Consider the following 22232-nt stretch of genomic DNA (forward strand, 5'->3'; position numbering starts at 1 on the left):
GACAGGTGTGAGGACGAAGAGCTGAATCAATAAGAGAACCGCATTTCCCTGAGAGGATATGCATGACACCAGGCAGATTTACCTGAAAAATATACATTGAAAGGTTTTATGTTTTCTAAAAAAAAATGGGGGGGGGGGGGGGCAGTCTTCATTTTGCCCTCAAATACTACAAAAGATGCAGAAAGGAAAAGACAGATGGCATTTTTGGAGCATCTTGCATCTTGATTTGGTGGGGAGGGGGTTCCAGTGGGGGGAAAAAAGATGTTGGAGTGAAATCTGGCACAGGGTGGGGTCATTTGTCATGTTTGACAGGACACCCACAAATCTATCATGGAGAGACATTTGATACCACGGTGTTATTATTGTTTGGGATTTCTAGAACGTCTAGATCCAGAATTTGAATATTGGGATTGAAAATGTATATATACAGGAAAAATGTGTTGGCATCAACGTGGAGCAATGTCACAAATACATCTTTTTCATCTCTTTGTGACGGCCAAATTAGACTATTTTACTCTAACCTCGACCGGTGAAAAGTATAGCAGATGGCTCCTTGATAAAAATTTGCTCAGATGTTTTCTCAACACAATTATGTAAATTTACTGTGACTGACCTGAAAGCAAATGGTTGAGTGAGAGCAGTGATCAAACCGGTGGCTATGATGGGTTTTAACAAACGCATTATCTTTCATGTCAGCATGAAGAAAACGTCCGAGAGGGAGCAATTTCAGACTATTGATACTAGGATACATACAATTATAATAAACCTCTGTATTATCAACCAATGCCAACATCTAAAATAGAACAATCTGCAGCTCGTAAATGTAAAACACAAACTATATCATTTGTACATAATGTTAATAATGTCTTTTGTATAGTATGCTATATTGTGTTACATTCATTTTGTTGTGTATTTATGCAGTGATTGATCTCTGTATAGATACATTGACTAGCCATATCACTCAAAACATGTATCTAATCATTTTTGTACTGTGCATTTATCTTATTGTTATTGTTGTGCAGTGTTGTGCTCAGGTATGAGACAACAATTATCAGCATATAAAGTCATTTATTTTCTTTTACTGATGTAACATGTTGACATTTCAATAAAATAAATATTTAAAGTGAGACTTTAAGGCCAACAGATGACTGGCAGATGATTTTGGCAGCGGTGAACACACACACACACACACACACACACACACACACACACACACACACACACACACACACACACACACACACACACACACACACACACACACACACACACACACACACACACACACACACACACACACACACACACACAATGACAGAGATGCACACCATCCTGTCAAAGGAAAACTGCTGCCACAGAATCGGCAATACCTGGGAAGAGAAAACCGAAGGATGTGGCATTAATCCCTGAGGGGATAGTGGGGACAGCAACACAGAGACACCATACTAAAAGGAGATGACAAGAGGCAACGATCATACTTACCACAAAGGTTTCCACCGATCTTTATATAAACATAGCCCTCATTCCCCCACGTGGTTCCCCAAGAGTTCTGCACAATCCAGTATGGAATATCCCCTAAAATAGACAAGCGTGTTTTAAGATTAAATTATTTACAGGGTAGAGGAGCATTAAGCGCATGCGTGTGTACTGCAGCTGCAACCACTTTAGACTGTTACATAATCACCTATATATCCTTGTGTAATACCCACAAAACACAAGTGTGTGCGAAATAATTGATGTGAAGAAATATCAAATACCGATGTGTGTGAACACTGTCAAGAAATACACTGAGCGGTAGCTGTGATGATGTTCTGAAAACTGCTGTTAAAATGACATGTATTGTTAAATTCAACCTTTAAACATTTTTCACACTGGTTTTGTGTCTTAAACCCGTGACACAAAGCTTTAACAGGTAACTGAATAAACTGAACCTCTATACTTAGAAATCGTGTGCACACAACAAGGACAAACAGTCCAAAGGTCGTTTTATTCATAAACCTACAGAAATATTCAACCAGTGTCACAATATAATGAAATCATTTCAATGCAGTTCTATTAAGGCAAGTCACTACAATAATGACAAGATGAACCTAAATTGTCACTGTAAATGTTCAACATATATTTCACTTGATTTAAAATATTGTAATTTTGGGGGTCAGTAATGAACTAAACATCTTGTTGAAATAGGTTTCGCTCCATCTCCTTTTGTTTTAGCAATTAATTAGGGAGGATTTGACAGTCTGCTCTGTTGCAGCAGCAATTTGTGATTAGACTGGAACTATTTTTTTTTTTTTTAAATCTAAAAATCTTGCATAGTGCAGATTTAAATTACTTTCACAGGCCCGAGGGGTTGCAACACTTTCTTGACCTAAAAAGGTAAATTTTAGCAGATGTAAAATATAAAATCGCAGCTGTCATTCGTGGATTATGATTCACTCTCATGACAGTGTAGTGATTGCATGTACCAACAGTGTTGTATCCAACAAGCAGGACGGCATGGTTAGACCATTGGCTGGAGCAGTGGTGCTGGATGATTCCACCCAGGTAATCCTGCCAGCTGACAGCATCCACGATAGCAGCCAAGGGACCACGCTCCACCAGATGACCCATCATTGCCTCCTCTTGGCCACTGAGGAGGAATAGCAGAACATTTTACTCTTGAGGCAGCAAGGCTGACCCTGTGATGTCTCTGGATTATCACGTGTTCTATTATGTTAAAGTCACAGGGTTGCAAAATCAAGATACACTCCCTCGAGCAACATGACTTTAGTTCAATGTTTTACTGGACCTTGTGTTCAGCGTGTCATCTCTCTCCATCCCTCTCATTCATAAAACTGGTATTTTCCTCATTCTCTCTCATTCATAAAACTGGTATTTTCCTCATTCTCTCTGTTGACATATGCAGGCACTTTCTGAAAAATGTTACATTAGATTAGCAAATGTAACAATCTTGTTAATTCTGCTAACTAATTATTAAAACGTCATCAGCTCTTCACAGCAGACCCTGACCCTTGCTATCATAGCAGTGCAACAGAAATAGATGCATGAGTGAGAGTCACGATCCTGTTCAATATTAAATAAAGACGGTCTGATTGACTTTAACTCAAGGTAACCCAGTCATTGTGACCGGAGTAAAGAACCTCTGTGCTACTGAAGCAATCCGTGCCCGTGTTGACACAGTAAACACTGTGGTCTGCTATTGCGCAGGACCAACTCACCTCACCTCTGGTCTGTCCTTGGTACTTAATGAAAAAAACACATTGAAATCCATGTGATGTTACCTATTCCGTTTTAGTTCTAGACAACTGGGCGGGGGGGGGGGGGGGGGGGGATGAGTCTTTTACCTGAAGTCATGTGCAGTGAAGTTCTTCACAGCGACACCGCCATGCGACTGAGAGAAAAAATGGCAGATTCCCGTCTTGGCCTTGTAGGGATACTCTGACTGAGGCACCAATTTCACTCTGGTCTAGAAAGAAAATAGTTTGTCTCTGTCAGTGCGTTACCTGAATGCAAAATATCCATTCATCTTGTTTATGAAAGATCCTGGCACAGGCAGTTTTCTAATTTATGTCTGACAAGAGACAGCGATCTTATTTTGCCTCCTGCCTCTACATATCTCTCTAATTAAAATACATGACAATATTACCTGATTCCTAGCTAAAGCTAAATGTGCATATCTTCCCACAGGTCTCCTCTTTCATAAACAGGCGCGTTGGGAGGACACACAAGTATTCATTAAATCTCTTGTGTGTGTGTGTGTGTGAAGTACTGGGAGTTTATCCTATTTGTACTCACTGTAAACCATTTAGGAAGCTTCTGTTAAAGACCTGAAAACATGTATTAAAGGCCTGAAATTATGTAAAAAGATCAACATACTTGCTTTAACCATTTCAGGGCCTGGACCGTGGAGCCTCCACTGCAGCCTTTATTTCGAAAGGAGCAGTCCAGAACCTGCTGCACACTGAGCAGCTCCAGCTGCGAGCCTCCAATAGCATGGACGGACTGTGTGGCACCAACCACACTAAACGCCCAACAACTCCCACACTGCAAAGGTAAAATGACAGTAAGCAGGAAAAACAGAACTACATAGGAAAAGTAGAGGAACCAAACACTATAGAATACAAGACAATACAATCAGAAGAAAGAAATTGTCATTTTGCTTATCCCATCAACAGAGAGGCTAAAGACTTGGTTTATGTTGAATGATGTTTTCTGCAATCTCTGCTGTCCTAAACCAGTGTTGTAATGCATCAACATCAGGCTAACACAATGGTAGCTAAAGCACTGACTAAACATGATTACAGTCGGAGCCACATCCAGAAGACAGGAATCTACAGCGAGTGTGGATGCTGTTGATCTCGCTGAGGTGAGATGCTCTGGCCGGTCTGAGTGAACTGTTTGTTTTCTGCTGCCATCTACTGACCGAAACACCTCAGGTATGCTGCGCCTTGAGGGAAACGTTCATCTCTGAATCAGTTGATGTATTAAGCTTTAAAGTCGGACGATCATTTCAGATGTTTTTCGATTGCAAAAGTTTGCTCTTACGCAACATATATCATGTAGATGACAGTGTCTTCCTGGAACCAGTCGAACGTACAGTATTTCATTATGTAAGCTGTAGAACATTTGCACAGGCAATCTCATTCTCCAAACAGCATCAGACTCTGCACAGTTCACTTGCTCAGCATTCATTCCCACAAATGTGATGAAAACCTGAGCTCTCCGTGTAAAAATCCAATATGCTGTTGCTCAATATGGTTCCATGGCTTTACAATCAATACTGAAACCAAAATCAGTCATTATTGCTCGCACTGGAGATAAGTATGCGCTGAGTGTACAAAATATTAGGACCATCTGCTCTCTCCTTTAAAGTGACGAAATGCACTCGAGTCATAAAAGTGGAATCAAGATAAGGGAAAACTGAATCAAGAAGAGTTTACGAGATGTAAGTGGCTTGATATTTTGTGTCTTTGCGCATCGTACTGCATTTTATTTTCTGTTTATGCATCTACAATTTGTATCTGTTGTAGTAACTCAGCCCAGGCAGGTCTATAGACAGGACCAGAAGGGGAAAAAAGAAGCACTGCAGCAGATTGGTAGGCGAGTGCGGTCATGCTCAAGTTCTCCCTGGAGTGGTAAACCTTGCCTGAATTCAAGAAAAAAAAAAAATATATATATATGTTGTGGTGCAGGATGTTTTCTGTATGGGCTGTGTGTCTCTCCCCCGGGACAACCGTTTCGCAGTGAAAATATCATCCCTAACGGCAAGTTGACCGACTAAAGAGATAAAGGACGAAAAAAGGAGCCGAAAGTGAACCTTCAGCGAGGACGAGCTGCAGCTCCATCTCACTTAAAGTCACACTTAATGGTCGAGTTTGTCCTTTGACCATTATTAAAGCACCCGTCCACTCAAATATGCGGCTCGCTTATTATTACTCCACTTGGGTGTTTGACCTTCACTGTGCAGAATGACGCATGTCCTACAGTGACATAGGAATGCTGTTTTCAAATCGGTCTGCTGAGGAGGGAAAGTCTTTCTGGGCTCACCTTAAATCTGTGGGAGATGTGCACGTCCAATTATGATTTTGTGATATCATAACAGGTTTGGAAGCCAATCGTGTTGTGCGATGTGAAATATCGAAGCCTACAGTACACGTGCATAGAGATTGGACTTTTCACATCTATCATCCATCTGTGTCAACCTTACTGCTTCCTGGTTCGGGACCGGTGCCACCACTGCTTTGTCCCTCCAGTCAAATTTGTCTGGGAGTCCCTCTGTCTTCAGTCCAGAGAAGAGCGGAGCTCCGTCTGCGCTCACTTGCAGGTAGAGATCTGTGGATGACGGAAACGGTTCAAAGTCATCCCTGGATACAAAGATGCACGTAAACCATGACTGTGCAGATTCTGCCATGTCGCTCAGCACATTTAAAACAATCCACTGGACGGATACAAACGACATTACACTTGATCACTCAGCCTACCTCTGAATTCCTGCTGTGAGAGGTCAGAGAACCGGTTAACGCCATACTTGGCAGACTGTGGTACTGTGGAGAAAGCGTTCAGGTATGCGTGCCGCTTTGTAGCATCCTGCAATAACACACAGCAACTTGAGGCAAAATGAGTTGTTGAAGTATAAGTTCTTGCATAAAACAACACTGTAAAGTAGATGAAAAAGTGAAAGGTCTAGAGCTGATTAGTTTGTTTTTTACTTTTTCTTAATAACACAACATGAGTGAGTCTGAAATACATCCCACAAGAGATCCCGCAGATTAAAATATAATACAATAAATCATTCCCCCAATTCAATCAGCTACGGTATTGACATACTGCTTTAATAATCATAATAATCTAATTATATAACACTTGTAAAATTAGTTTACTGTATTAGGCAGCTAGTACACTTAACTTAAACTAATGCAGTCTAATACAGCAAGGGACCACCTTTATAAATGAGGTTTGAAACCTCTCAGTATAACACACAATACAATGCAACAGCACCTCAAACTAACAGCCTTCAAAATCACCTTGAAATTGAATCAATACCTCTTTAAAACAGTTCCAACAACAACCACTGAACATTGTAACCTTCATGAGGAGAGGATTCATTTCATTACATGCTGCAGTTTGACCTAGCTGTACCTAATAAACTGGCAACTGAGTCTAACGCACTCTGAAAGGGGGACATTTCAGTTAAAGATTTACTTTTAAAACTATAACTTTTGCTGAACAGTAGCCACAAGTGTCAATTATTACACTGGCCAATGGTACAACCTTATATCACAGTAGCACCAAATATAGTTAAAGGACGCAAAATGCCAATGACCTCACTAAACAATCCCCACAAACACAGCTATCATGTCATCGTCTTATCTTTATAATATGTGACTTAGGTCACTGCCCCTTTCTTAACATAACCACTCTCACTTCAAGTACATTTTACTCTTGGTTCTTCTGTAAACCTGCACTTTTCAGGTTATTATCTTTCATGACTTTAACTTGTATTGGAGTATTACACTGAGTTAATTGAGGAGTTCTAATTCCATCGTCATTTATTTCACATTAACCTACAATAAAATTGTATTTTCTATGAAAATAAAAATACATGTCCTGATTTGCATAAGTGGGCGACGTCTGTTGTGACGTGTGCAGGCCGTTTGTTTTCAGCCGTGTTGAAGAGTGTGTACAAAGTAACGAGTGACAACAGTTTCTCTGCACGTCTCTGTCTCGCGCTTAACGTTACCTGAAAGTGCAGACGACGACGGTTAAATTCCTCGCCGTTGACTGCATACGTGCGGTGGAACTGCTCTCTGAATGAGTCGAAATCAACTGCAGAGCCATTAAACTGCGTCCGAGTCTCTTCCGAGCGCACATTGTGACAGCAGAGAGGAGAGACGAGTGTGGAAACGGCCGCTATAAGTACTAGATACGGATGGCCGCCCCTCATTTGACAAAGCGATGTCGGTTAAACACATTCAGCGATTGAAAAAGGAAGTTGATACAAAAGTGATATTGGCGGAAAAGGTGAGGTTTAATGTATAGCGCATGCGCAGCGTTTAGAGGCGCTTCCTGGAGAGGCCAGAAGCAATGGGAGGAAAAAAAGTGATCCTAAAAGTGATCTAAATAGTTTTCTCCTGTATTTATGATTGAAGAACAGGTAAAAAAAAAAGAAGGTTCAAACATAAATAAATATGGAAAATAACCATATTAATTTAAATAACCAAAATCTAAATCTATCCAAAGTGCTTAAACTGTTGTGTATAGACATCATTGAATGTGCAAAACGATCCTGTTCCCATAGCAAGTGTCCAAATGTCCCACTCATCTCATCTTTGATGACCGACAGGGCTTTGTTATGTACAGCTGTGCTGCAGAAGTCATCTAATGGCATCGTGCTGGAGATAAAACACAGCCATCGTAACCATAACATCACAGAATAAACAGGAGAAGACTAAAACACACAGACAAGACAAACTCCTGACAACTCAATAATCATAAGATTCAGTGTCCCCAACTAACTGCAAATCGTCTTGGTCGACTTAACTAAGGTTGTAGACATTACATGAACATTCATATACAGGAACAATACAACGTTTTTCATCACCTGTTTCACAGATGAAACAAAAAAACTAAGGAACTTAGAAAGATTATCCTGGCGAAACCTTTTTTTCCACCTGTTCTTAAGTCATAAGAATAACTTAATTAAAAGATAAAATGTGCTTTATACGAGATACATGCTATCATGAGTTAAAATGTATGGAAAATATTTTTTCTAATATATTTTTTCTGTAATTTATCCTAAATGAAATACTACCATTATTTTTAAATTAATGCAAATATTCATTCAAAAAATTATCTAATTTATCCATAATTAAATATCATGAGTTAAAATGAATGCAATTAATGTCATATTCGCAACTGGAACGGTTACCTCTGTGAAAATCTACACCTACACACACACACACACACACAAACACACAAACACACACACATTGTACATTAACATTGGAGTATTTGCTCTCAGGCACAGTAGCAGCTGCAGGGCATTCTTTTCCAGCCTGGACCAGCCAACCAGTCAGTACACTGGGAGAAAAAGCAGACTACTCTTGTGCTTTTTGGAGCGGTATCTGATCTTCACCATAACTAAAGCCCCTCTGTAACGTGTCGAAGGAAATGTCAGACCCAACAGAGGAACTCTTCAATAAGACCTTCGTGGCCCGGTTGTCCAATGTTTACCTCAGCATCTTGGCACTGTTCTGCTTTAAGCTCTTTGTTAAGATCTCTCTCAACTTGCTGACATACCTCTACATTGTCCGCGGGAACCGCAAAGAGGCTGCCAGGATATCAGCAGAGTTCTATGATTATGGTCAAAAACACAGTAAGTACTCTCCGAAAAAACCTGAAAAGGTTTGTTGTTGTTTTCAAGGTGGTTTATTTGTTTCACAAACTGCATATAGATGTGTGCTAAAGGCACATTTGGTGTAAAATGTAACAATACAACTGTGTACACTACACACCAAGCAACATGTTCGACCTGAGGCGTATAAGGTCAGAATAGATTAATATTGCTTTAAAATCAACTTGTAGTACTCCCCGCTCACACACAACCGCACACTCTCAATTTCCGTGTTTACAAATGAGCTATAATCGCATTGCTGATCCAAATAGTATAAGAGCCATTCATTGTATTCACATTAAAGCAAACTGTGGATATGAATGACTTTTATTTCATCAGCTTAATGACTACTTATGAATCCTGAACTGTACATTCAATATTAAAACAAAGACACTGTCGGCTGGCAGCTCTTTTTCTCTAATGTATTAATAGAACACAGTCATGATACCCCGCTCCTCACGCCCCCACCCCCATCCTGCCCTAGTTTCCATTCCCAGCTATGCAGTGCAGCCTTTCACACTCAGACAGCAACCAAAACAACACTCCACACTCTCAGTTCGCAGGCACATTCTGGGGGAAGAGGGACACGACGACAACATAATCTATATCTATCATTCAAGGGGATGTTTAATTTAAAGTGGACCTGCTCCATGGAATACTAATCAGCTAAGCTTAGTGTATTAGTCACAGTCCTGTAGATACGGTCTTCCTTGCTCTAAGAAATCTCTTTGATGTCCGTGGCTGGTTCTTTTATACCCGTATTTCAAATGAATGTCAGTCAAGGAAAATAGGTTGCATGAATAAAATAGCTTAAGATTTATAGAAAAGATTAGATCTGTTATTATCTAAATTATGATTAAAACGGAGAGAGATGACAATGATGATGATAACGTGTGGAATGCATCGGCTGTTATCCTGGACATTGACTCAGGTGTGCTTTATCAGACGTCCACAGAAAATTCCTCAAGGTTATATAAGGTGTTATGTGAATGGACTTCAAGCATCATTAGTCACATGATAATAAGATGGCCCATTCATTAACTCTTGGAACACGGTAAAACATGACATTGATAAACATATCAAGATGATGGATATATATTATATATATTATTATATATATATATATATATATTTGTGGTTTGGATTTCATTAAGCAGCCATGATTGGCTAAACAATAAAGGAATTATGATATAAGACATGATGAATCAACAAGACTTGAGAAAACAAAAATCTAAGTCCATAAAATAATTTCATAAAGACATAAAATCACAATTATTTTCATGGTACACACATGATGCTTAGTTATATTCATATAACATCAAGAGAGTATTTTACTTTACTTATTCTTACTGCAGGATCCTGGGCGGACCGCTCACCCCTCCACGATGCAGCGAGTCAGGGCCGCCTCCTGGCCTTGAAGACCCTTATTTTACAGGTAAAGAGAACACAAGCACAATGGAGGACGTTTGCCTTCAGGGCGTTCCGATCTGAACCCAAGTCATGATATTTTCCTGAACCGAACTAAGTAGGTTTCCTAATTCAACTTAAGGAGATTTCTGGCAGAAGGCAAACTTCTCCCATGTGCAGAACTCAATCCCTGGGAGAGTTATGTGCATCCTCTCATCTGTACACATGGGGTCTGATGTAACTGTCCCTTGTGCAATTAAATTTGTATCAGTGCCTTTGTAGACTCCTGGATTAGATGTTAAAGAAAAAGATTTGAATGCAAGTATGTAGGTAGGGTTATCTGGGAATCTGTCTGTTTCCACCTCTATTACCTCTCAAGACTAAATGTTGTCATTTGTCATGTTGTGTGAGCTTACAATACCATAACTTGACATCTTAGAATAACAGCACTAATATAGTTTTTTTAAGTAAATACACACAGCACAGAATAACCATAATATATAGTATTACATAACCATAATATACAGTATCCGAGGGCGTCGACAAAGTTGCTGATTAATGCCAAATACTGATAAATGGCAGACAGGGAGAATTTCCTCTTTCACTTGCATTTTCAGCTGCTCACAGATTAAGCAGTGCACTACAGGAGCGAAAGACATGTCAGCCACAAAGCCAACAATGCCTTGTTCTCAACACAGACAAGCTCATGACAAAGCTGTGATCGCGTTACAGTATTTTTGCATAGTGATTTATTAGCTCTTAACCAGACTTCTATTGGGTCTGCGCTTTGATTAGCAAGCTTATGAATCGCTATTGTTCAGATGTGACTGTACACACTGTAGTGTAGTTTGTCAATTACTGACAACTGAGGAATGGGTCTGGTTTAGGAAAGAAGATAAGCTATTGTTCTTGCAATTACTGGTGTTCACCAATAGAGGCTGACAAAGGTCATGTGTTAATGCACCATATGACGTCTTAATATCTGTGGCTGTTTGATTCGGTTTCCAGGGTCACAGTGTGAATGTTCTGACTATAGACCATGTGACACCCCTTCACGAGGCCTGTGTCGGAGACCATGTCGCTTGTGCCAGAGCTCTCATTGATGCTGGAGCAAATGTAAGTCACGTATTGTCCTTTTGACGTTGCCACGCAGCACAGGTCAAATGTCATTTCCATGGCCGGGAGAATCTGGGTAGAAGTAACAGATGAGCAACGCTGTTCTTCTTCTACAGTCACTGCAGAGCTATTAAGTTCTTGCTCCCCTTCAACTGTTCCCCCAGGCTGTTGCTATTAGTCAACTTGCATGGTTAAACAAGGCCTAAAAATAACAATTTAAGAGAATGCTTTTGCAGGTCAATGCTTCTACAATTGATGGAGTCACCCCTCTGTTCAACGCCTGTACAGTGGGCAGTGTGGTATGCACTGAAATTCTTTTGGAAAATGGAGCAAAACCCCAGAGCCTTGCATACCATCCATCACCAATCCATGAAGCTACGAGCAAAGGTACATTGTGACTAAATATTTAACATTATGACGGAATGCATCCGCTAATATATCAGGTAGTTTTCTATTGACAGACACTACATGTCTGTTTTTAATATATAAAATGAACCAATATATAACTCCAACTCTACTAATTACAGGTTATACTACAGATCCTTCAACCTGTATTTGTGTCCTTTGCTGTGCTATTAAACCTGCACTGTGAAAAACAGCTTGATAAATAAATCTCAACACGACCCGAGCAGACAGCTTGGAGAGTTATCTCGCATTGTCACTAACTGATTACTGTCTCCATGCTCCATTACTTCCAGGTCATTACGGTTGTGTGGGGGCTCTGGTGACTTGGGGGGCAGATGTGGACATGGACATTCCTCACCTGGGCACAGCGCTCTACACAGCCTGCGTCTGCCAAGAGCTGGAGTGTGCCAGGAAACTCCTGAGGGAAGGTCAGCTCGCAGCACAGTGTGGATCTCTGCATCTCCATATACAGACAGGCACACTTCCTGTATGAACGAACAAACACAGATGCACGAGCACATTTGTTGTTCATAGAAATGGAAAATAAGTTCATAAACACATATATGCACAGTGGATTTTAAAAGCCTTTAAAAAAAAAAATCATTTAGACTCTGACACACAAACAAACTCTTCATTCAAACAAAGAGTTATATCATTATTTAGGGTGAGCAGTTCTTTAAAAAAAAAATGTGTTTGGCCTTATGTTGATTTACTTTCATTATTCATGATGAAGTACCTAATTGCAGCTGACAGGCATTTCCCGCACAGCAGCAACAAAACAGCTTTATTATTTGTCAGTTATGTGAATCATCAAGGCAGTGGTAAATTCCAGCGAGAGTTGTTGGTCTGTCAGCTTTTCTTCAAAGTGCTAAACATTTCTTTCTAGAGAGCATATAAGGACAATTCAATCAGAGTAAGAAAAAAACATGTATATATTTATTTTTTATTTGTATTTTTTTATGGAGGAAACTGGTCGTGTTATTAGCATGACTTCATGGATTGACTGACTGTATAGTTAACAGTATAAACACTATCTTTCTCTCTCTCTCTCTCTCTCTCTCTCTCTCTCTATATATATATATATATATATATATAATTTTTTTCTGAAACCGGCCTCACCAATAAGACATACTACGTGTTTCAATTTGAGTAAGGAGCAGCACAGCAGTTCCATGCAGCCCATAGCTGACGGATCACATATTAAAGCATTTTGTATGCCCATGCTGCTGGCTACCTTTGATTGAAAGTAACAAGTTCACATTCATTCTCTCAGGGCGGTTGAAAGTAATTTCTGGGAAATATAAGAAAGTGTTATGTAGAGGGCAACAGGGGAAGGCAGTTACATTGAAATATTGAATAAGAATATATAGTCACAGAGTAACTGCTGGATTTCAATGATATCCAACAGACGACATTGAAGCTTTTCCATCTGAACTTTGTCTCGAATGGATAATCAAGTTGTCCTCCATGCAGGTGCAAGTGTACAGAAAGGCAAATACCTGGATTCACCCTTACATGCAGCTGCAGAAAAAGACTGCACCGCTGTAGTGAAGCTGCTGCTGGACTTTGGTGCAGACATTAATGCCAGGAACACAGAGTTTCAGAGGCCAGTAGACGTGGCTCCACCCAGCAGTCTAACAGAGGGTTTCCTACTGATATATGAAGGTACAAGAACACATGTTACTTGTTTTTGTAAGGCACTACAGACCTATGTTTCCATGTATTGTGTCTTTGTTGTATTTATTTCTGTGTTTGAACCACTTCATCAACAGATATAAAGTAATATTACTCTCCTTTTATCTGTAGTCTATACATTAGGTCTGGTCTATACCAGCTCATATAATGTTTCATTGCCTCGTAGTTACACCACGACAGCTGAGCCAGCTGTGCCGTCAGTGCATCAGGAGCTGCGTCGGCCGTGACAGACTCCACCTTCTCTCCCACCTTCGCCTGCCCAACAGGCTAAGGAACTACCTGCAGTACCAATGACAGACAGAACAACCAAACTGCCCGCCTAAATGGGACTTACAGAAATAAGCCTTTGTCACCAAGAGCTAATCAACTCCTTGAAGTCTTCCTTCCTTCAATTGTGGCTACCAGTCAATTACGTGACTCAGTAGCCGCTGAGTATCTGGCAGTACCAAGCTGTGTTGAGCTGGCCTGCATCCCATTACTATTGTGAACCTGGATGAATGTTCAAGGCTTAGCCTTCCCTGGATAAATTGTCGTTGAAAAATATAATAAATACAATATTATTTGCAATTCAGGTTTGCGTAGTTAGAAGCCTTAATAGTTGCAATATACCAAAGAGTGATGCACTTTGAAAGCTTTGAGATTATAATGTCATATAAATGCAGTATAATATACAGTATGTGGACGTGTACTCATAGTTTTGCATTCGATATATAATGTATTGCGCACGACTATATGATTAAAATTGTTTTGAATCCTGGTGCATTCCAAAATATGTTGTATGCAGACTGTGTGCGCTTATGTTGGGCTTAGAGGTGCAGTTGGTGAATTATTAATACAAACATTTTTTTTTAAACAAAATAGTTGACATGTTTAAGCTTGGATTACAGAGCACTGACAACTGGAGGCAGCTGACTTCATTGTTAAGTCCCTAATGGAAAATATGAGGGAGTGGAACAGCAACAGAGAGCGGAGCAGGAAGAGCTGTTTGCATCAATAGCTAATGCCGCACTGAAATAAAGCTCAGAGAACATTATGAACAAAACCATATGAATTAAGTAGCAATACGAAATCACATTTCATCATATTGAGCTGAATTTCAAATCTTGTCTTGCATTGTTTTCACAATGCCTTGGTATTATTACATGACTGATACCACTGTGCATTTCATAACGTCTTATTTTTCAAACTTAAATATACTGTTCAAAATGATTTATTGGAATTTCTCCGCAGAGTTCGTTGTTAATGCAACATCATCTGAGGGGCAGCGAACCGTCACCGCTGTCTGTGTGCAGACACGACACACCTCTCTGACCCACGTGTCAGAGAGGTGTGTCGTGTCGCTGCCATGGTAATGTAAACAAAGAAAGTCCAGTCACATACAGACAGGCTGCAGCGGCACCTCGAAGAGGAAACTGGTCGAGTTATTAGCATGACTTCATGGACTGACTGACTGTATAGTGAACAGTATAAACACCATCTTTCTAGACATCATCAGGCTCAGAGCAGCATGTCTTTTGCGCAGTCTCCCAAAAAGACGGGACTGCCGAGAGAAGTCGTGAAATGGCTGCAAAGCCTGGACTTGTCATTTTATCCGAAGAATGTGCGCAGGTAAAGAATGAAACTAACCTCATCTAGCGTTACGATATTACGCTATATTATAAAATTGCCAGTGAGCAAAAAAAAAAAAAGATTTGCAGGTCAATGTCCAAACTTTAAAAACGGTATAAATGTAGTTGTAGTTTTTACAGTTCTTAGTCACATTTAACGTGAAGAAGCTAGAACGTCATAGGTTAGCTATACTTGACTATTTAACCTAGTTACAAATATGTGAAGCAAACGTTCCCATATCAATGCAGTCAATATCAATATCAATCAAAAACCATGGACTGTAACAGTTGTATAGGTTAAAACAAAGCAAGGATTACAAAACATATCGGAAGGAAAAAGATCAGTGCCAAGACAGCAAAGTGTTCAAATAGGATTTCACTGTTTGAGTAAATATACTCAGTTTGTTCTCCCTGCTTTTTATTTCCAGAGATTTGTCCAATGGTTACCTTGTGGCAGAGATATTGTCTCGTTATTACCCCCAAGACTTTCTGGTGCATTCGTGTGACAAAGGAACATCACTCTCTGCCAAACAGAGGAACTGGAGCCAGATAGAGAAGGTAAGAGGAGGAGAAAACCTCAAAATAATAATGAGCTGGGAAGAAATGTCTTTCTTTACTTTGGTTGGCATGTGGTTTAGATGTGGTTTAATTTCCCATGATGTAGAGTACCGACTTGGCATTCAAAATGACTCAACTTTTAAGCGTCCAACACACATTTTGTGATGCAGCTCAACCTACCAGGACACAACACAACTCTTTAAACATCAAATCACATTCAATCTACACTGAAGACATTGTGTTTTCTTTACCTGCATGTACTTGAGGGTTCTGAAACAGGAAGTTCTTATTTAGAGTCAGATGATGACCAACATGTTTTTTTTATTGACCCAGTCTTTACAGAAGCAGAATCTGCACTTGACGAAAGAGATAATTGATGGAAGCATTCACTGTAAACCAGGAGCAGCTGAACTGTTGGTGCAGGAGGTTTACACTAATTTAACTAACCGGAGGTGAGTGTCGATTGGGAGCGGGGTTTGAAAATGAACACAGTTTGAGGCCGATCCTTTCTTGCTTTCTCCAGACAGATAGGAGGTTTATATGACACCTTGGAGTTTAGAAAAACTAACCGTTCCATTTTGTTTTGCATACTTTTTACAGTTTAGTTAGATATTGGTATACATTTGTCTGTGTGTTAGTGTTATTAGCTCAAACGTTTCCCAGTGTTGCACTTATTCTTGAGACATTACTGTGAATTAAACATTGCTAAATTGTTTAGCTTATGTACCCCTCAGGAATGTGTTTAACGTAACTACACATAAACCTATACAATAATATGTGTAATTGTCAGGTAACACTGACATTTCTATTACAACTTATACATATTACTGCTTGTTTAATCTGAAAACAAAAGGATGCCGATACTGTACAGTGGCTTTTGCTGGATCATGAGGATATTTTCATAACAATATGTGGGCAATTCAAAAAAAACATCCACTAAACCACTTCTAGTGCACTTGAATCCAACTAAACACAGCTGAAGAGGATGCTCAGTTGGCATGCAGCACATTTGCTCAGTGTATAAATTATATTCCCAAAACACAAATATAATAAGAGAATCCTGGAGGCATTCCAATACTAATCTTTTTAAACTCCTTCTCAGCATCAGAGATGTTCAGGGCCCAGAGTCAGACTTCACTGACCAAGAGTACCAGGAGCTTCTACCCACACTGGCCCACTCCACAGCCTCCAAGGCCATCAAGAACAACCTGAGGATAACAGAGATCATGGCGGAGCCCGACATCAGCACAAGCCAGAGGAAGGCAGAAGTCATCCTCCACAGGCACCTGGAGCACCAGGCAGCAGATAGGGTCCTCAACCCTGGTCAGTCACCCAGGTGTGCTTCCAGGCTTATTGTAGGGGCAAATATTCTATTATTAAAAATGTCTTTGCTTTGTTGACAGGACGTTTTAAAGTGAAGCCTAATCTGTGTCGGCTGGCAGCCAAAAATCCCGTGCCAACCAGCCGCGGTGATGAGTGCTCGGCTTCGTCTGGAGACGCTACATCCAGTAAGTGTTGAGTCATATATATTCTCTTGCAGCAATAATCAGCAGAGAATATTCATCCTGCAAATGTGCTCAAATGCATCCTTTGGGTGTTACACTTATATATGCTTTGGTGGCAAATTGTGACTGATGTTTTTGTTTTGAGACTGCCTAACCAATCAATTTTCCAATTTCTTCTGTTTTAGAGTTCTGCTCCTCTTCAACATGGAGCGGAGCGGCTGTTCCCTTTAAGGAGATAAAGGTGCACCAGCCTGTCAGACGCTCCCTGGTTAACTATTAAATAAAATGTATGGAGATTTGTGCGCTATAATTGTGTTGTGTGTGTGTGCGTGTGTCACTTGATGTAGTGATAGGTTTTTCACAATTATTCAAATAATAGCCCATTGAACTGTAATGCATCGAAAGTATTTTTCTGGAGTATCATTTGTTTTGAAAGACAGAAGACGTCACTATTTGTTATGGATTATGTAATGTATTAGTGCGTCTGCCATCATGTTTGGGCGATGTCTGTTTGTACCAGTAGATGGCAGCATTGAGTCACGAGCAGAGCTCTCCTCAATGGTTCAGACTGAAATCCACTGCTGTAGGTGTACCATTGACAAAAAGAGGATATAAATCAGTGTACGCTGCAGAAATTGACTGGCCTTACTGTTCATATATTTGTGTTGCTCACTATAAGGCTATTCCTGAGTTCCTTCACCCATGACCACACATGCATCTTGCCTTCGTTACCGTCACTGAGGCATCAGATCGTCTTCTCAATCTGCATTCTAAGAAATTCTGATCAGCCACCTTCCAAATGTTGGTTAAACTATGCTATACGATGTACAGTTTTCTACCTGACTGGCAAGGGAAACCATATACATTCACTGTGGTAGGAACCACTTCATGTAAGTGATAACTGATTCCTAAAATTGGCTTAGAGTTGGGGAACATTGAGTCACTGTGCCATGAAACCATGACAGCTTTGTTTCTGTCTTGTTCGTCATTAACAGTTCCAGATTTCCTTGCACTTTCAGTCATTGTGAGCCAGTTACAGGAGAGTAATTCTACTCGTGGGTTGGTCTACAAATGGGGATAAACAAACAGAAATCAGATGTATTTAATTTACTATGAAACAACTGGAGAATTTTTTATTCCCGATTTGTGGTCCTTACTCGGCTGGTACTGGTCAACCGGCATTAACAGATTTGTCTAATGGTGTAGTATTAAACTCTGTCACTAATTTGCTTCATTGTTACTGCTGTTGCCACATTAAACACTGTGAACATATCAGTAATTCATTATGTATAAACCAACTGGACAATGTACAGTTATTACCCGATTGGCGAGGGAAACCATTTGATCTAACCTGCATAGTATAGAACTGAATAGAGCTATGGACTTTATTGAATTGTCCTTTTACTGTATAGTTTCAAACCAATATTAAGCCACACTGAATTTTTGAGTATGCATCCAGGGTAGTCCTGCAAAACAAATGATGTCATCGTCTCCATTGTGTGCGTATTTCCACATACTTAGTGGAGAACATTTAGTGGTTTTGGTGCCAAAGCCACTCAGATTCACTTTCAGATTGAGATCACTCAGTTGGCCCCAAATCTCCAAGCCCTCGTGGATGGATGCTCAGCGTACAGCACAATTGAGCTGTGAAGCTAGTGAAAAACGGATGACAGGATGATAAGTGTTTCTGGCTGACTGCCTGGCTTCTCATGTGGTCTAAGAGCCTGGGCTTTCAATAGAGAGATGGGGCAGTGCTGTAACGGTATGATCTCCACAGCCTCAACAGACTATTAGCTATAGATGACCATGAGATTTATTGTATTAGACACCAGAATTCCAGACTCTTAAAACTGTTGTTCATCATTTGGGTCAATTGCAAAACCAAACAATTACAACAGCTGATGCTAATCGGTAAAGAAAATGTTGTAACACGGCACATTTTCAAAAAATCTATTTATCAACCATTTAAGGAGAGTAGGAGTGGTCATCTGACATTTGAACACCAGCCTCTAATACATCTCATGGTCTCTTTGAAAGCAGGCCATCCTTTTTCCACGGTAGTCAATGGCTGGTAAAGCCTCTTTCCCTGCCTGCCTGAGTGGAGCTGTAAAACCTGACCTCCTTAATCTTTCAGTGTCTTTTGATTTCCCTCAGCTTGACTGGGCGTGAACACACATCGGCACTTAAGACGAAGAGCGCTGTCGCCTGTTGATTTCTGCAAGCGCTGGGAGATGAGCATCGGAATTTGGGCTTTCAGTGTTGAGGCACGCATTTAGCTGCATTGGTTTGTACTGAAAGTCCAGCAAGGTACAACTGGAATCGGCAGCAAGTGATACGATGGAAATGAAAAATAACAAATGAAGAGTATCCTGCAGAATAGAGTCCGGATACATGCTTTTTATAATGCAATAAATTACTGTTAACATTAAGAATGAGATTAGCTGCTGTACATAATAAGCACCGGCCAGGGTTACAGGGTGATGCTTATATTTATTCGACATCGACACACCTCTCCTATACTGAACAATATCTAGGTCCTGGTTGCTATGGCAACTAGCAAGCCCCATACTGGAGAGCGACCAGGAGACATTAATAAGCTTACTGTGAGCTTCTTTGGCTCGTCCTGTCGGTCATGAGTGCACGGGCAACGGGGGCTGTAGGATTTCAAGCAGCACACGCATGCATACAAAAAAAATATGCAAGCACATTCGGTCAAGATGAAAAAACAACAACACTAAAACGATAACGTGTGACGAAAAAAAAAGAGATGACGGGCAACTGACGTTAGCAAAACGAGGATGCCTAAAATGCCCCAAGAAAGTGTTTCACCATCTGCCGATTTTTCCTATCGGCATCATGGTGCCCACAGTGTGAAGGAAGCTCTAGCGGCGAAGGCGAGGGGATGCAGCAGGGGGAGGGTCAGTGCCTTGTTGGAAACACAGACAGTAACATGACTAGGGGGGGGGGGGCATTGTGAGTGTTTGTAAGCTAAGGATTCCCCTAGAAAGAAAGGCCCTCCCCCATTCCCCCACAGCAAATATCCCACCCCTATTAACAAAAGCCACGGTAAGCTAGTATGTGGCCATGTTATCCAGGCCAAGGGTGGGGCACTTTGTGTGTCTGAAATGTGCATATATATATATATATATATATAACTTTTTTTTTTTTTTTCAGCAGCCACTAATGAACTGCTTTTATTCATGCATATATTTTCAATTTAGTTATAATGCATTACTCACCAACAAGCTGCTGGCCCTTGGAGACTAAAGCTAATTAAGAGCAAATTAGTTGTTGTTTTTTACGTGCCACATGAAAACAATACAACTTAAAGAAATTATAAAGCATTTTTCATTAGATTGGAACTGAATTCACTTCCTTCGCTGACGGACTTCATTTGATTCCTGCTATTTACACATTTTAAATTATAATATGTATCACACATATTTAAATTGCAACAATCAAAATGAAAGACTTAGTATTTACAGTGCACCAAGAGAACACAGCAGACTTGTAATTAAGTTTCTAAATATTCAAATTGATAACTGCCATAGGGAAAAAAATGAGCAACTGATCCAGTAAGCCCAACACATTTCAGCAATCTAGGTTACTAAACAGATGAGTATTGGAGCTTAAATACTCTGTACGGTGAAAGCAAGATAGCACAATAACCTTTGAATGCTAGAAAACTGCCTCACTCTCCCTCTCCTAGTATTAGACTCACAATAGAAAGGGCAATGACAACAGGAAGATACGTTAAAGTAAAAATACAATGTAAGACAAAGGCAAAATATCTTTTGGGTCAAAAGCCAGAGCAGAAAATGTCTTTCTGCCAAACATTTACTCTTTTCCTTTACTCAGAACAACACAGTGTATTTTGTGAAGTGACCTAGTTAGTAATATCTCAACAATACCTTGTAGTACAATGCCCAACTAAAAGCAGAATACAATTCATATAAAGATATTCATATGATATTAACATTACACTTCTGACACTGCATTCATAACAAGAAAATGTTATTTAAAGGAGCTAAATTCAATTATTAAGAGGATAAATATAGCCGCAAAAAACTATTTGCTATGTAAGGATATAATGTCTACCTGAGCAGAGAATGGAGTCACTCTCCCTCTGTGTTTGTTTTAATCTGGGATTCTCCATTCTTTGTTTACATAGCGAGGCTGGCTGCGCTGGCTTTTAGTGCACGTGAGCGTGCGCCACTGGCTAGCTCATGGCTAGCTCAACTCTGCACTGCTCTCATACGGCGGTTGCAACTGATAATGCCGTCCCGACCGTGAGTGTTAGGGTAGCACCCACCCTCCAGTCCCCCCTCAGGTAAACAACACCTTTTGCTCTGTCAGCCCTGTGGTTGCTGTTTGAACTGTTAGCACCGTTAGCTAGCGAGCCGCCTGCTCTGCCGCCGCCATGTTGAGAGCCGTTGAGAGGCCATAGATATTCTACCAATCTCATATTTAGCACCTTTAAAACTGTTTTCATCTTTTTACTTGTGTTTATAGTGAATTTAGAACTTGTAGAACACTACAAACCACAGGACAGGACCATACAAACCATACAAACCATATGAACGCGTCTGCATTAACATAGACATTGCAATCCCTCGAGCCATGCTGTCAGCAGGGCTAATAAAAAGCTATGTTGCTAAATCAAATAAAAGAAGGGAAGGTACTTAGTGGACACAGGAGGTTAGACCATTTGGTTGGACAATATGCTACTACGGGAGGCCAATTGAATTATTAATTAAATTTGTTGCATTAAGTAATCAAACATTTATAAAGCATTACATTTTAACATCAATAAGTCATTACATTAATGTTGAAGCATTAGCATAATTACCATAAAGAAATAATCAAGATGATGGTGTGTTTCCTCTAGAAGGCCTAATTAAGCTGTTAGAGTTCCTTTAATCAGGGCAGACATACTATAGGCTACCACGGCTGAGGAAACTTTCAATATGTTCCTGCACACACTAAAGCTATAAATTACCACCATCCATTATGTTATTTGACAATTAGGGTCTGGTAGGTGAAACC

At 40.2% G+C, this 22232-nt stretch overlaps 3 protein-coding genes across 5 annotated transcripts; 2 read left to right on the top strand and 1 right to left on the bottom strand.

Moving 5' to 3' along the window:
- Positions 1–1048: 1048 nt before the first annotated feature.
- Positions 1049–7505, bottom strand: ctso (cathepsin O). Of its 3 annotated transcripts, none has more exons than XM_076103980.1 (8): positions 7241–7505; positions 5982–6087; positions 5708–5832; positions 3877–4044; positions 3345–3466; positions 2470–2629; positions 1483–1575; positions 1049–1370 (listed from the first exon to the last, which is right to left on the bottom strand). In XM_076103980.1, the coding sequence occupies exons 1-7, from the start codon at positions 7442–7444 to the stop codon at positions 1504–1506; spliced, it is 957 nt and encodes a 318-aa protein (XP_075960095.1). In that variant the 5' UTR covers positions 7445–7505; the 3' UTR covers positions 1049–1370; positions 1483–1503. The 3 variants fall into 3 exon arrangements, with proteins under 3 accessions (XP_075960095.1, XP_075960093.1, XP_075960094.1); XM_076103978.1 differs by having other exon boundaries at positions 2466–2629; positions 7241–7501; XM_076103979.1 differs by having other exon boundaries at positions 2466–2629; positions 5982–6106; positions 7241–7491.
- Positions 7506–8670: 1165 nt separating this feature from the next.
- asb5a (ankyrin repeat and SOCS box containing 5a) lies at positions 8671–13996 on the top strand. The gene is made up of 7 exons (XM_076103845.1): positions 8671–8875; positions 10249–10328; positions 11309–11416; positions 11653–11803; positions 12115–12249; positions 13295–13486; positions 13683–13996. The coding sequence occupies exons 1-7, from the start codon at positions 8671–8673 to the stop codon at positions 13808–13810; spliced, it is 999 nt and encodes a 332-aa protein (XP_075959960.1). The 3' UTR covers positions 13811–13996.
- A 1027-nt stretch (positions 13997–15023) lies between these two features.
- On the top strand, positions 15024–17722 carry spata4 (spermatogenesis associated 4). Its single transcript, XM_076102807.1, has 7 exons — positions 15024–15124; positions 15552–15681; positions 16015–16133; positions 16784–17004; positions 17085–17189; positions 17372–17427; positions 17666–17722. The coding sequence occupies exons 1-7, from the start codon at positions 15024–15026 to the stop codon at positions 17720–17722; spliced, it is 789 nt and encodes a 262-aa protein (XP_075958922.1).
- The last annotated feature ends 4510 nt before the right edge of the window (positions 17723–22232 follow it).

This window comes from Anarhichas minor, unplaced genomic scaffold (assembly GCF_050575085.1).
Source record: "Anarhichas minor isolate MPS153535 unplaced genomic scaffold, ASM5057508v1 ptg000028l, whole genome shotgun sequence".
Taxonomy (NCBI): Eukaryota; Metazoa; Chordata; class Actinopteri; order Perciformes; family Anarhichadidae; genus Anarhichas; species Anarhichas minor.